The following is a 13,403-nucleotide window of genomic DNA, read 5'->3' as shown; positions in this document are numbered from 1 at the left end:
AGATCAAAATATACTGTATGAATTTCTCAAAGAAGTAATACAAATATAAAGAAATATTGTGAAATGTTACCAATAAGTTTGGAGATGACCAAATACAAATTATAACACTAACCTACCAAAGCAGACTTTAGCATAAAACCAAATAAATTTGACCTCAATGTGAGTGGCTAGAAAGATATACAATGCTATTTCAATTTTGGTTTCAAAATGCACACACACAGTGGTTATTTTCAGGCATAATTCTAAATGACTTTCATTTTTAAGCTTTCGGGTTTTTTTTTTGGACATTTTCTAAATGTTTTACAGTGAATTATATTTGTTTCAGAATTGAAAGAGAAATAGATGGCTTCTTTAGTTAGGCTGTTCTCTCATTTCCGGCTAGGCCAGGTTTCAGGCAAACCTCCGAAGCCACAGCGTGTGTGTTAGAAAGGCTCTTCTCAGCACGCTGTTGTGTCTAATTGTGGCCTATTGGATTACTTTGTTCTTTTGTAACCTAATGTACCTGGAATTCAAATACTAGTGGTGACAAAGGGTGATTTGCTTGATTGCCCATTGTATGGAGCACTGGTGACATTGAAAACATTAAGATAATCCAGTAATTATCCACCTTTGGCAAAAGAAAAATAATCTCTTTAGCTGTCGTTGTGTTAATTGGAACAGTGTCCCATTGTTTGGCATTAAAACTGAAAAATCCACATTGTGTAGCAGCTTTCACTGTGGCTTTTTGGTTTGGGGTCCCACCTAGTCTAAATTCCCTGCCCAATCCCCTCATCTTAAGCTTGAATCCTTATTTCTAAACAACTAGCATTCTCTGACAGACCAAAGACGCCTTCACACTTGTTTTAGGGTGTTTCAGTTGGAAAACTTTCATTTCATGTGATTTTCCTTTTAGAGAGTGCCATATTACTTGATTCTAGCCAAAGCTGGTATAACTGAACAATTTGATTTTCAGACCAAATTATTGAGTGGGTAGGAGTATGGTCTGAACTACTAGCAAAGCTTTTCAGATACCAGATATTGTATAAAGAGATTAAATATTGTATAAAGAGATTAAATATCCCTAACTCAGCATCCCTGTTTTCTGTCAGTATTGAGTCTGGAGACAATGATTATAAAATTCCTGAATTCTAACTAGTGTTACCAAAATCTTGCAGTAATAACAATTATTTTTACTTTTTGAAGGTGCCAAATCAATCATTCAAGAATTTCCAGAGATCACAATTTTAACTACTGAAGTTCATCCTGTTGCACCTACACATTTTGGACAGAAATACTTTGGAACAGACTAAGTTGTTAAAGGAAGACGGAATACTTTGTGTGATATTGTGGTTGTAAATGGATTTCATATTTGTTTTTACTAATTTGTTTGAGAAATAATGGAGAAAATACATTAGGAATACCTTTTTTTTTTCTTTTCTTTTTTTTTTTTTGGCTTTTCGAGACAGGGTTTCTCTGTGTAGCTTTGCGCCTTTCCTGGAGCTCACTCGGTAGCCCAGGCTGGCCTCGAACTCACAAAGAACCACCTGCCTCTGCCTCCAGGGTGCTGGGATTAAAGGCGTGCGCGCCCGCCACCCAGCTAGGAATGCCTTTTAACATTGGAAGTAGCTGTAGCAACAAGAAATAGTGGAAGTTTATTTGTTTGATTTGGTCATTTCCTCACACGCGGTACCAAACTCAACAATGAAGCACACCCACAGTGCTTCGAAAGATGGAAATTTTAATCGTCTGCTCATGGAAATCACCACACCCTCACTCAGTGCATGGAAACTGTCGAACTTGTGTCCCTCTTGGTTTGGAGGTTGCTTGCAGCTGCAAAGAAACCCAAACAAGAGTTAGTTCTTCGGCACACTCTAGTTTACATTTTCTTTACTGTGCTTTTGGCTCTAGGGTGGTTTCTTGTGTGTGGTTGTTGTGACCGTCCGTACTCTCTCCTTCCTTGTATTATATGTGCAGGCTCCTTGGAGAAGAGAGAACAAGAATATATCCTGGAATTTTATGTTGCCATTAATGTCCTCGCTTAAATTTTTCAGACCCAGGATGTCTGGTTAACTCTTCGGCTAAACTCTTGTGTTCCTCCTGGCTCCTTTCCCAAACTGGGGACTGAGGGAAGGGGCTTGCAAAGCTTTAATACAGTGAAAAAAATAAAGACGGCAGGGCCTTTTCAGTATCTGGATCTGTAACATGAATCTACAAAGACTGAACCACGAATGCCTGATGCTGACAAGAGAGAGCTAAGTCAGCCCTCTACAAAGGAACTGAGGAGTTTTTCTAAAGTGTGCGGGAGAGTGGACGCTTTGCTGCATTTTGTGGCTGATAAGTAAATCAACAGGATTCTTTTAAATTTAGTTGTTTCTACTAGTTGCCTTTGGTTTGGGACTTAGTTATTTTGCATGTTTTACAACTATAGCTGTATTAAAATAGACAAAAACTAATGTTCTTTAAAGATATATAAAGTTTGTATGTGCTCATATGTAAGCTACTGAAAGGGAGAGAAACAATCTTAGACTCAATCTTTGCACTTTTGAAATGTGCTTAGAAAACCCTGATCCCATTTTACATTGATATTAAAACTTCTAACTGTGGTGGCTGGATGAATTACACTCTCATGGCCCCACAGCCAGCTGCTGTGGGACTCTGTTCGGAAGCCTAAGAAAGAGCAGAAGGTAGTCTCTTAGGAAGAACTAAAGCTGAAAGGTCCGTGAGGCTCAGAGGAGGAAAGCACCCTTGAGTAGATTGACTGGATTTTACCCGCCGTACTTTTACTTTTGTTATTGTTGTTTGTTTGAGACAGGGTTTCTCTGTGTAGCCCTGGCTGTCCTGGATCTTGCTCTTGTAAACCAGGCTGGCCTTGAACTTAGAGGCCTGCCTCTGCCTCCAGAGTAGGATTAAAGGTGTGCACCACCATGCCCACCTACTTTAGTTTTGAAAACTATCATATAATAAAATTAAAATTCATCATTCTTTCATGGCAGAATGTTGCCTTCAAGTTCTTACTGAAGTTTTTTAAAGATAGGGTCTTGCTGGCTGGCCTGGGATTTCCTATGTAGATCAGGCTGGCCTGGAACTCACAGAGATCCTCCCGCCTCTTGACTTCTGGGGATTAAAGGTGTTCACCACCTTGCCCAGCTGAAAGTTTTATTTACATTTGTTAGTTCAGTGTCCCCAGGAATGATGTGAGCAGCAAATTCTGACAGACCAGATCTGTTGACATTATTATTACATTGAACCAGTCGGAAAGATGATGTTCACTAATTTGGGTGTGGTAGTGCAGTCCTGTAACCCTGGCATTGAGGAGGTTGAGGTAGGAGGATTTTGAGTTTGAGGGTAGCTTAAGTAACTGAGCCAGATTTTATCTCCCAAATATTTTTTTTGGCCTGCCAACCTGAGAGTTGCTGCAGCTGAATGGAGTTGGTGCTTCTTTGGGCTGCAGTATTTTGTTTGAAGTGAGATAATTTCACGTTCAACTGTAGGTAGAAAACCGAATTTCAAGCAAATTCTTTTTTTGTTTTGAAACATGATCTTCTGTAGCCGAGGTTGGCTTTGAACTTTCTCTGTAGTCAACTCTGGCCTTAACTCATCACCCTCATTGAGTTCTGGGATGAAAGGCTTACAACCAGCATGCCCATCGTAAACAAATTCTTTTTATATCATTAACCATTTAGATCCAAATGTCTGCTGCTTTCCAGCAAAGAACATGATTAAAAGTTAACTACATTTAATTCCCACATGGGAAGCCCAGTATAAACAGTAGGAATTATTCAATAAGGCCATATTCCCCACTGATACTTGTACCCTACACCCCTGCAGATAGAACTCTGGTCTCTGAATTTTGGAATGTTTTAGCAAACAAATTCTTACTTGCAGGGTTAATCACTTGCAGGATTCTATTTTCTAAAGTCAACATAAGATTAACAGACCACTGAAAGTAAGATTGACTTTAGTGACATGAACTTCGGAGCAGTCTAAATTGTGTAGGTTCTTTATTGAAGAATAAAGGCTACAGCAAAAATGACATGCAAATAACATATAGCAGTGATTCTCAAAGTATGACATGCATCGTAATTACTTAGAGGGCTACAGATTGCTGGGCCCCACCCTTCCAGTTTCTGATTCAACGTCTTGATTTCCAACATTTCTCCTTTTTATAATGTGAGCATTTAATGATATAAAACTTCTATAACAGTTTAGCTATTTTTTAATATGTTTTCATTTTCATTCATGTAAAAATATTTTCTCTTTTTGTCTTCAACCCAGGGTCTTTTAGAATAGTCAACTAATTGCAATATTCATGCCATTTTTCCATATTTTTCTTTGATATTATTTCTTAATTTAATTCCATTATGGTGAGAGAATATAATTGTTATGATTTGAATCCTTTTAATTTATGAGGGTTTTTGACATAGGATCTTGTCCATAAACTATTGTCCTTTGGTAAATCTTCCATGCTTACTTGGAATGTATGCAGATCCTGTATTGTTTGCTATGAATGTCAGGTTCAGTTGGTTGATAAAGCTGTTCAAGTTTTCTACTCCTTCACTAATTTTTCTGTCTACTTGTTCTGTTGATTATTGGAAGGATATTGAAAGCTCAGACTAAAGTGTTGTATTTGTCTCTTCTTTCAGTTCTCTGAAGGGTTTGCTTCGTTCATTTGGAGCACTCTTGTTAGGTGCAGACTGTTAGAATTGTTGTAGTCTCTTGATAATGTGACCCTTTGCCATTTGGAAATGTTCCATTTTGTACCTTTTAATACTCTTTGTGCTGAAATCTGTTTTAGCTGATGATACTAATGATCCCAGCTTTCTTTTGACTAGCTTTACTTTGAACATGTTTATGTTTTCATCTGAATTTCTTATAAGCAGCTGTAGGGCTGTGTCCTGCTTTGTGAAAAGTGCAGTTTGACAGTGTCTGCCTTTTTTTGCAGTGTTGAGATAATTTTCATGTCATGTAATTATTGATTTACTTTTTCCTCATTTTCACCTTCTTTTGGATTGAGTATTATTCATGATTCTATTTTATGTCTTGATAACATTTGTGTCAACTCTTTCCACTAAGTCCACCCTCTGGGACATTGGTCCAGTCCCTTCCCCCCTCTCTTTTTGAGACAGGGTCTCTCTATTATGTAGCTCTGGCTGTCTTGAAATTTACTGTGTAGACAAGGCTGTCCTCAAACTTAACAGTGCTGGGACTAAAGGCATGTACCACCACGCTTGGCCAGCCCAGTTTCCCTTAAAGGAAGACTGTTGTATTTTTCTGAGCATTTACATTTAATATAGCAGATAAATTATAGAAATAATAGCATGAATATATCCAACATTTAGAGGATTTCATGTAAAATATAAATAGACTTGAAGCAGTTAATCCATCTTATAAAGCCATTATATACACCTCAATATTTTTATATTAATCTGATTATTTTTCCCTTTGTCTACCATTATTTGAACTTTTATTTTATTATTTTTTTATTTTATTTAGTTTTTCGAGACAGGGTTCCTCTGTGTAGCTTTGCGCCTTTCCTGGAACTCACTTGGTAGCCCAGGCTGGCCTTGAACTCACAGAGATCCACCTGTCTCTGCCTCCCGAGTGCTGGGATTAAAGGTGTGCGCCACTACCTCCCGGCATGTTATTTTCCATTGATTTCACATCTTGAAACTTAAATTGCTCAATCCGTATAACTATCAATGCTTTCTGTGACCTGTTTAACGTACTTGAATTCACCAGCAATGCCCACTTCCCACCATATCACAAAGAGATAACATAGTTGTTTTATTCCACAGGTCACTAAGATAACCATTATACGTCCTCCAAATAATTGGCTCCTAACCATGTGCCACATGTTCTTAGGGAAAGGTTCAGCTGGATTTGTTCATGTCCAGGTTCCAAGTCAGTATATTAGTTTATTTGAGCTGTTGTAACAAAATACCAGACTGCATGGTTTTAACAACAGACATAGTTTTGGAGGCCACAGGTCCAAGATCAAAGTGTTGATATGTTTGTGTACTTTGCAGAGGCCTCTCTTTGACTTGACTTCCCGTGGTCTTCCACCTGTATGTACATACTTGGTGTTCCTTTGTATGTTCAGATTTTCTCTTTGTATGACTGCAGTCAGATTGTATTAGGGCCTACTTAATGGCCTTGTTTTAACCAAATCACTTCCTTAAAAGCCCTAGCTCCAATATAGTCACATTCTGAGGTACTGGGGATTAGAACTTCAATATGGATTGAGGAGGCACATAATTGTAATGACAAAAGTAGTCATCTATCAATCCACCGGCTTTTTCTGAGACTTTTTCCATATGTGTTATGTGGCAGGGCCTGTTTTTTTCTTTCTTATTATTACTTTTTGTTTTGAGATAGCATTTCACTATATAGCCCTGGCTAGCCTGGTGCTCACTATGCAGACCAGGCTAGCCTCGAACTCACAGAGATCCACCTGCTTCTGCCTCCAAAGTAGTGAGATTGAAAGTGTGCACTAGCACTCTGGGCAGGTTGGGTTTCTTATGGCAAATCTAAGGGTGTAGTTTAGAATTATTTCTACTTCTCTGCTGTGAAATCAGGTGCAACTTCCTTTACTTCATTCTTGGGGTGAGAACAAGCACTGCATATTATTGTAAGTTGTTTTGACCTTCAGAGAACTTAGAAGTTTGAAGGTTTAGAGGAATTCCACAAGTGTTGATATGTCATTGCCTATCAGGAAGGGCTATTGATTCATATCTGGGTCAGGCTTCAACTGTTTTAAATTGGTCTAAAGACCCTGTTTGTTCAGGATACAAGCCTTTGCCCAGCTGTAAGTCCTAACATTGTCCAGCTTGATTCAAAGAATCTGTCGGGCCCAGGTGGCTAAAGCCTTACTATCTTTCCAGGCTGATTCCTTCCTTTCCTTTTCCTGTCTTCTGGAAGAGTGACCCTTCTACTCTTCTAATCCACTTAACTCACCATTTTCTTGTGAATGCCATTCATTAAAAGGAAATTCACTTTGCTCTAGCAGTCACACTACTGAGTATTTAAGCAAAGAGAATGAAAATATGCTGAAGAGACATCTGCATTCCCATGTTCATTGAAGCAGTATTCTCAATAATTAAGAAATAGAAACAGCCAAAGTGTATGTCAAGTGATGAATGTATAAAGAAAGCATAGTACATTTATACAATGGGATACTATTCAGCCATGCAAAGGGATGAATTTGTGACTAAATTGAATGAGACTGGAGATTATGTTAAGTGAATGAAACAAGCCAGCCACAGATACACATACACTGTATGACTTCTACTATGTGGAATCTGGTGACAACTGATCTCGTGCAGGTTGAGAGTAGAGTGCTTGTTACCAAAATTTCGGGACTGATGACTGAATGAGAAAAGGTTGAACAGGGTCGCAAGTTATAGTTACTTAGATAAGAAAGTTCTGCTGTGCTCTTACATAGTAGGGTGGCTGTAGATCATCGTTAATGTACTATACATAAGAAATTAGAAGAAAATATTTTGTTTTTACTATGAAGAAGTAATAATAAGGAAAATGATAAATGATTTAAATATTACACAAAGTGTACTTGTACTGAAATATCATCTGGTATCCCATTGATATGTACAAATTTTGTTTTTATGGATCACTTAAAATAAATTTAAATAAATGAAAAATAATGACTCAGTTTGTCTTTTTTTGAGAAAAGGTCTTACTCTGGAGCTCAGGCTGTCCTTACATCACTCTACAGACTAGACTGACCTCAAACTCACAACAATCCTTCCCCCAGCCTTCCTGGCTCTTTGGGTTTTTATGCCTACACTGGTACCTATTTCTCACATAGCTCATATCTGTCCTGTGGACCAGTGTTTAATCCAGCAGGCATGTTGTTGCCATTGTAATTACCTTAGCACAATTAGAAAACATGTTTTGTACCCAAAGATATTGGATCTCCCTACTAAGATTACGTGGATGCTATCATGCTTGGAAATAACTTACTCTCAGATAAAGAAAATGTAATACATTTATACAATGGAGTGTTACTCAGCTGTTAAAAACAATGACATCATGAAATTTGCAGGCAAATGGATGGAACTAGAAAAAAATCATCCTAAGTGAGGTAACACAGACTCAGAAGGACAAACATGGTATGTACTCACTCATAAGTGGATACTAGCTGTAAAGGATAACCATGCCTATAATCCACAGCCTCAGAGACACTAGATTGGTGCCTACCCCAATTGTCATCAGGGAGCCTTCATCCAGTAGCTGATGAAACAGAAGCAGAAATCTACAGCCAAAAATTGGGCTGTAGAATCCTGCTGAAGAGAGGGAGGAAGGATTGTAGGAGCCAGGGGGTCAAGGTCATCACAAGAGAACCCACAAAAACAACTAACCTGGGCTCTCAGAAGCTCACAGAGTCTGGACCGACAGCCAGGGAACCTGCATGGGACTGACCTAGGCCCTCTAGATATGTGTGACAGTTGTGCAGCTTGGTCTGCTTTTGAGACTCCTAGCAGTGGGAGCAGGGGCTGTCCCTAATACTTTGGCTGGCTTTTGGGAACCCAGTCCTCGTGCTGGGTTGCCTTGCCCAGCTTTAATAAAAGGGGAGGATCTTAGTCCTACCTCAGCTTGATATGCCATGCTTTGTTGATACCCATGGGAGGCCTGCCCCTTTCTGAACAGAAACAGAAGAGGGGGAGTGGGTGGGGGTGAGGTGGGGGAGGGGCTGAGAGGAGAGGGGGAGGGGAAACTTTGGTTAGGATGTAAAATCAATGAATAAATTTAATTAATAAAAAACAACACTTGGGTGTACCACTCAAGATCCTCTTGTCATCATGAGCCACTGCCACCCAGCCTGGTATTCCCGGTATTGTAAGAACAAAACTTAGAGTCTTACTTCTGCCAGGGCATTCCTGATGCCAAGATCTGCATCTTTGACTTGGGGCAGAAGAAGGCAAATGTTGAATTCCCACTTTGTGTCCACATGGTGTCAAATAATTATGAGCAACTCTCCTCCAAAGCCCTGGATGGCCACTTGTACTTGTGCCAACAAATACATGGTAAAGAGTTGTGGCAAGGATGGCTTTCATATCCAAGTAAAGCTCCACCCTTCCCATGTCATCTGCATCAACAAGATGTCCTGTGCTGGGCCAGACAGGCTCCATGTAGATATGTGTATGCCTTTTGGGCAGCTCCAGGGCACATTGGCCAGGTCATCATGTTCATCTGCACCAAGCCGTAGAATAAGAAATATGTGATTGAAGCTATGTGTAGAGCCAAGTTCAAGCTCCCTGGCCACCAGAAGATCCACATCTCAAAGATGTGGGGCTTTACCAAGTTTACTGCTGATGAATGTAAAGACATAGTAGCTGAGAAGCGGCTCACTCCTGATGGCCATGGGGTCAAATATATCCCCAGTTGCAGTACCATGGACATGTGGCAGGTCCTGCACTCCTGAGGTCTTCCACCATGATCTCCTATACTACACAGATCATGTTCAGTAGTAAATCTCACAACCAGTCAAAGCAAAAAGAATTCATTCTGCATAAGCCATAAGGACCTCACCTAACCTTTCCTGTCTCAAGGTAGTCATTTCCCATGGAAATTCCATCATGAACACATTGTCTCTATCTTTTTAAAGATTTATTATATTTTAAATTATGTATATGTGTGCCTTTTTGTTTGGCTATATGCTCATGAGTGTGTGCCCATGGGGCCCAGAAGAAGGCTTCAAATCCTCTGGAGCTGGAGAGAGGCAGATGTGAGCTGTCCAGTGTTGGTGCTGGGAACTGAACTTGGGTCCCCTTCAAAAATAATACATGCTTGTATTCACTGAGCCATCTCTTTATCCCCCAACTCTGTTTTAAAATCTGCAGAAACAAGCGTAATTTGTATTTATGCACAGAACACTTTGGCATCACAGGCAGTGACTGTATTCATAATAGCTAATGATCTTTCTAAGTGGTGATCAAAGTTGATAGTTACTCAATTGTCATTCTGTCTGTTGTATGTTGCATAGTTTGATGACCAGACAGGGAGTAATTCCTGGAAGTTCATTCCCAAATGATAACCTTTGTAGTAGATGTAACTTGGAAAAAAAGGCTTTGGAGGTGCCTGGTACCAAGCCTAGGGCCTCATGACATGGTAGGCTAGTGATCTACCGAGCTATAGTCCTATACTGTAACATGCTTTTTAAGAATAAAAACACAGGTTTATTTCTAGAGCTCCATCATAGCCGTTATTGTTCAAATCTGAAATGTCCTTTATAAAGTCAATTTTAAAAATGAACTTATTTTTAAAGATTTTATAAAAGTAAATACTATATGTTGAGAATACATCCCCATCCATGTCCCTCACTGCCGCTCCCCATCCCAACCATCTTCCTGTTAGACATTTCCACTTCTACTTTCCTGTCATATATACATGATTTTACATGCTTGTGTTTTGAGTGCTTGTTCCCCAGGTGGAGAACAATGTCTTTTGAGGGACAATGGAAGCTTTAGGAGGTAGAGTCTAGCTAGTGGTAATAGGTTGTTAGGGGCAGGCCTTTCAAGGTTATGTATAGCCTAGCTCCTGGTTGCAGCTGCTTTCTGCTTTTCTGATCTCCTGGGATGTGAGGAATCTCTACAACATACTCCCATAGCCATGAATTCTGCCATACCTTCTTTATCACAATGGACTGTTGGGGATTGAACCCAGGGCCTTGCCATGTAGTAGGCTAGCAATCTAGCACTGAGCTGTAGCCTCAGCCCTACAGTTGATTATAACCTAAATATTTTCACCTTGGAAGGAATGTCACACTCATTGACTATTGACTCTCAGTGGCAGCAGTAGTGGTCTGAGTCTAGCAAGGGCTTTCATTTTAGACCACACTTACCTGTATAGAGTTACACAGAGATTCACTGGGATATCTTAGCCACTAGACAATAGAGCTACATTTTTGGTGAGTCCAAATTTTGTAAGAGAGGGTGAAATTTTAATTTGTCCCATTAAGCCTTTATAAATTGTGGCATAAAAGTTTAATGATATAATTACAGTCATTCCTTCTGCATCCCTGAGGGATGAATTGTAAGCCTGCAGTGAATGCTTGAAAACTGGGATAATACCAAACCACGAATTCAATTCCTTTCTCTATCTTAGCCAAGCACTTGTCATGCTGTGCCTATAGTTTTTGTAGTCTGAGGTGTGACAGCAAAACTAACACAAATTTCTTTTTCCTTCTTTGCAATTTCATGGGAAGAGACTCATTCTTACCACAGATCTTATCAGCTTCGGAATACTTCATTGTTCTTGTTTCCTTAAGTCCAGAACTTTTGCCTTTTCACTTAAAGGAAGCACTTTATTACTTTTCTTTAGCATATCCAAATTGAAAGTATCACTACTCTAGTACTTGGGGACTATTATTAAGTAAAATAAGTGTTAATCAAAACCATGCACTATGATTCAGAAATAGTCAATCTGGTCATGAAATAACTATTAAGGGACTCAATTAGTAGATAGTATATACAGCATGAAAACACCGAACAAAGCAATAATTCACGTCTTGGAAAGGACAGTAAAACAGATTAAGTTTATCACAATATTTATAACTGCACATTTCAATTATTTTTTTCTCATATCTAGGTGTGTAGCATTGAGGGTTGAAAACAGTGCCCTGTGCATACTAGGCAAGCTATTTACCACTGACCCATAGCCCAGAACAAATATAAAGGTTTGTCTATGAACTCTGAATTTTATACTTCATTACCCTATGTTTGTATTATTATGCTAATTTTGATTACTGGGGCTTTGTAGTATATCTTGGTATCAGAAAGTTACTTTTCTTGCTTTGCTGTTCCTTTTCTTCATTGTTTAACTAGTTAGAGTCCCTTGTAACTTGTTATGAATTTTAGAACTAGGATCAGGAATTGGGATTTTGATAGAGATTATAATGAAGCCATAGGTCATTTTGGGTAATAGTGATATCTTAATGTTAAATTTTCCAATCTATGAACATGGAATATCTTTCCATTTATTTGCCTCTGTTACCTTTTTTGTAGCAGTGTTTTGTGATTTCCAGGCAGGCTATAAGCTTTTATATCCTTGGTTCAATTTATTTCTAAATATCGAAATCCTTTTATGGTATTATAAATGGGTTTTTCTTAATTTTCTTTTTAGTTTGTCCATGGTTAGTGTATAAAATGTATTTTGTGTGTTGATCATATATTCTGCAACTTTGCTGAATTCATTTACTAATTTTAATTTTTAGTATACATTTAGTATACTAAATTTAGTATACATTAGGATTTTTTCATATACAGAGTCATGTTATCAATGTACAGGGATCATTTTCCCTTCCTTTCCTATTTCCTATTACTCTCAGTTTCCTATTTGGATGACTTCTTTCTCAAAGTGACTGACATGAACTCCATGTCAATGTTGAATGAAAGTGATGAAATCAAGTATCATTTATTGTTACTGGTCTCGGGGAAAATAATTCCATATTTCACCACTGGGTATCATTATAAAATTGTTGGGGATGTCTTTCTGTATGCTGTAAATGTGTTGTTCTGATTGATTGACAAATAAAGTGCTGATTGGCCAGTAGCCAGGCAGGAAGTATAGTATAGGTGGGATAAGGAGAGAGGAGAATTCTGGGAAGTGGAATGCTGAGTCAGGAGATGCTGCCAGCCACCACCGCCATGAGAAGTAAGATGAAAAGATACTGGTAAGCCACAAGCCACATGGCAAGGTATAGATTTATAGAAATGGGTTAATTTAAGATGTAAGAGCTAGCTAGTGAGAAGCCTGCCATGGCCATACAGTTTATAAGTAATATAAGTCTCTGTGTGTTTACTTGGGTCTGAGCGGCTGAAGGAGCCAGGTGGACACAAAAAAACTCCAGCCACATAAAATTTACCTCTTTATCTCAATTAATATTTATTTTTAGAAAATTATTTATTTTTACATGTATTAGTGTTTTACATGCATGTATGTATGTGCACCATGTGCATTCCCAGTGTCCAGGGAGGCCAGAAGAGGGCCTCAGCTCCCCTGGAGGGCCTCAGATCCCCTGGAACTGGAGTTACAGATGGTTATGGGCTGCCAGTTCCTCTACAAAAGTACCAAGTGCTCTTAACCCCCGAGCCATATCTTCAGTGTCTCAGTTAACATTTTAAAAAGTATATTTGGCCCTATATAATCACTCAATTTTTCTTTGCATGATGAATGGTTTTTAACCTTTTATTTTCAAACTCCTTCTATCTTTAAGTCTAAGTTATATTTACTATAGAGTTTTGATAAATATATAGCTTTAGTTGGATTGCTTAATCCAGTTGCACTTAATATTGTTATATAGTTGACTTTATACCTGTCATTTTACTTGTTATTTTCATAAATGTCCTTCTGGTTCATCTGCTCCCTTTACTTACTTTTTGTTTTTACACTAAGGTTCTCAAGCTCCC

General features: G+C 38.6%; 1 protein-coding gene and 1 pseudogene across 2 annotated transcripts in view; both read left to right on the top strand.

The window, feature by feature from the left end:
• Window positions 1-7,637, top strand: part of Uprt (uracil phosphoribosyltransferase homolog) — a 29,276-nt gene extending 21,639 nt beyond the window's left edge. For both annotated transcript variants that reach the window (XM_006991566.4, XM_076562393.1), the window contains one exon: window positions 1,183-7,637. In XM_006991566.4, coding sequence (XP_006991628.1) covers window positions 1,183-1,289 — 107 coding nt within the window. In that variant the 3' untranslated portion in view covers window positions 1,290-7,637. The remainder of the gene's footprint in view (window positions 1-1,182) is intronic.
• Window positions 7,638-8,795: 1,158 nt separating this feature from the next.
• Window positions 8,796-10,354, top strand: LOC143271070 (large ribosomal subunit protein uL16-like; annotated as a pseudogene).
• Window positions 10,355-13,403: the final 3,049 nt, after the last annotated feature.

This window comes from Peromyscus maniculatus, chromosome X (assembly GCF_049852395.1).
Source record: "Peromyscus maniculatus bairdii isolate BWxNUB_F1_BW_parent chromosome X, HU_Pman_BW_mat_3.1, whole genome shotgun sequence".
Taxonomy (NCBI): Eukaryota; Metazoa; Chordata; class Mammalia; order Rodentia; family Cricetidae; genus Peromyscus; species Peromyscus maniculatus.
The sequence above is the reverse complement of the archived record's forward strand: the minus strand, read 5'-3'. Positions and strand labels throughout refer to the sequence as shown.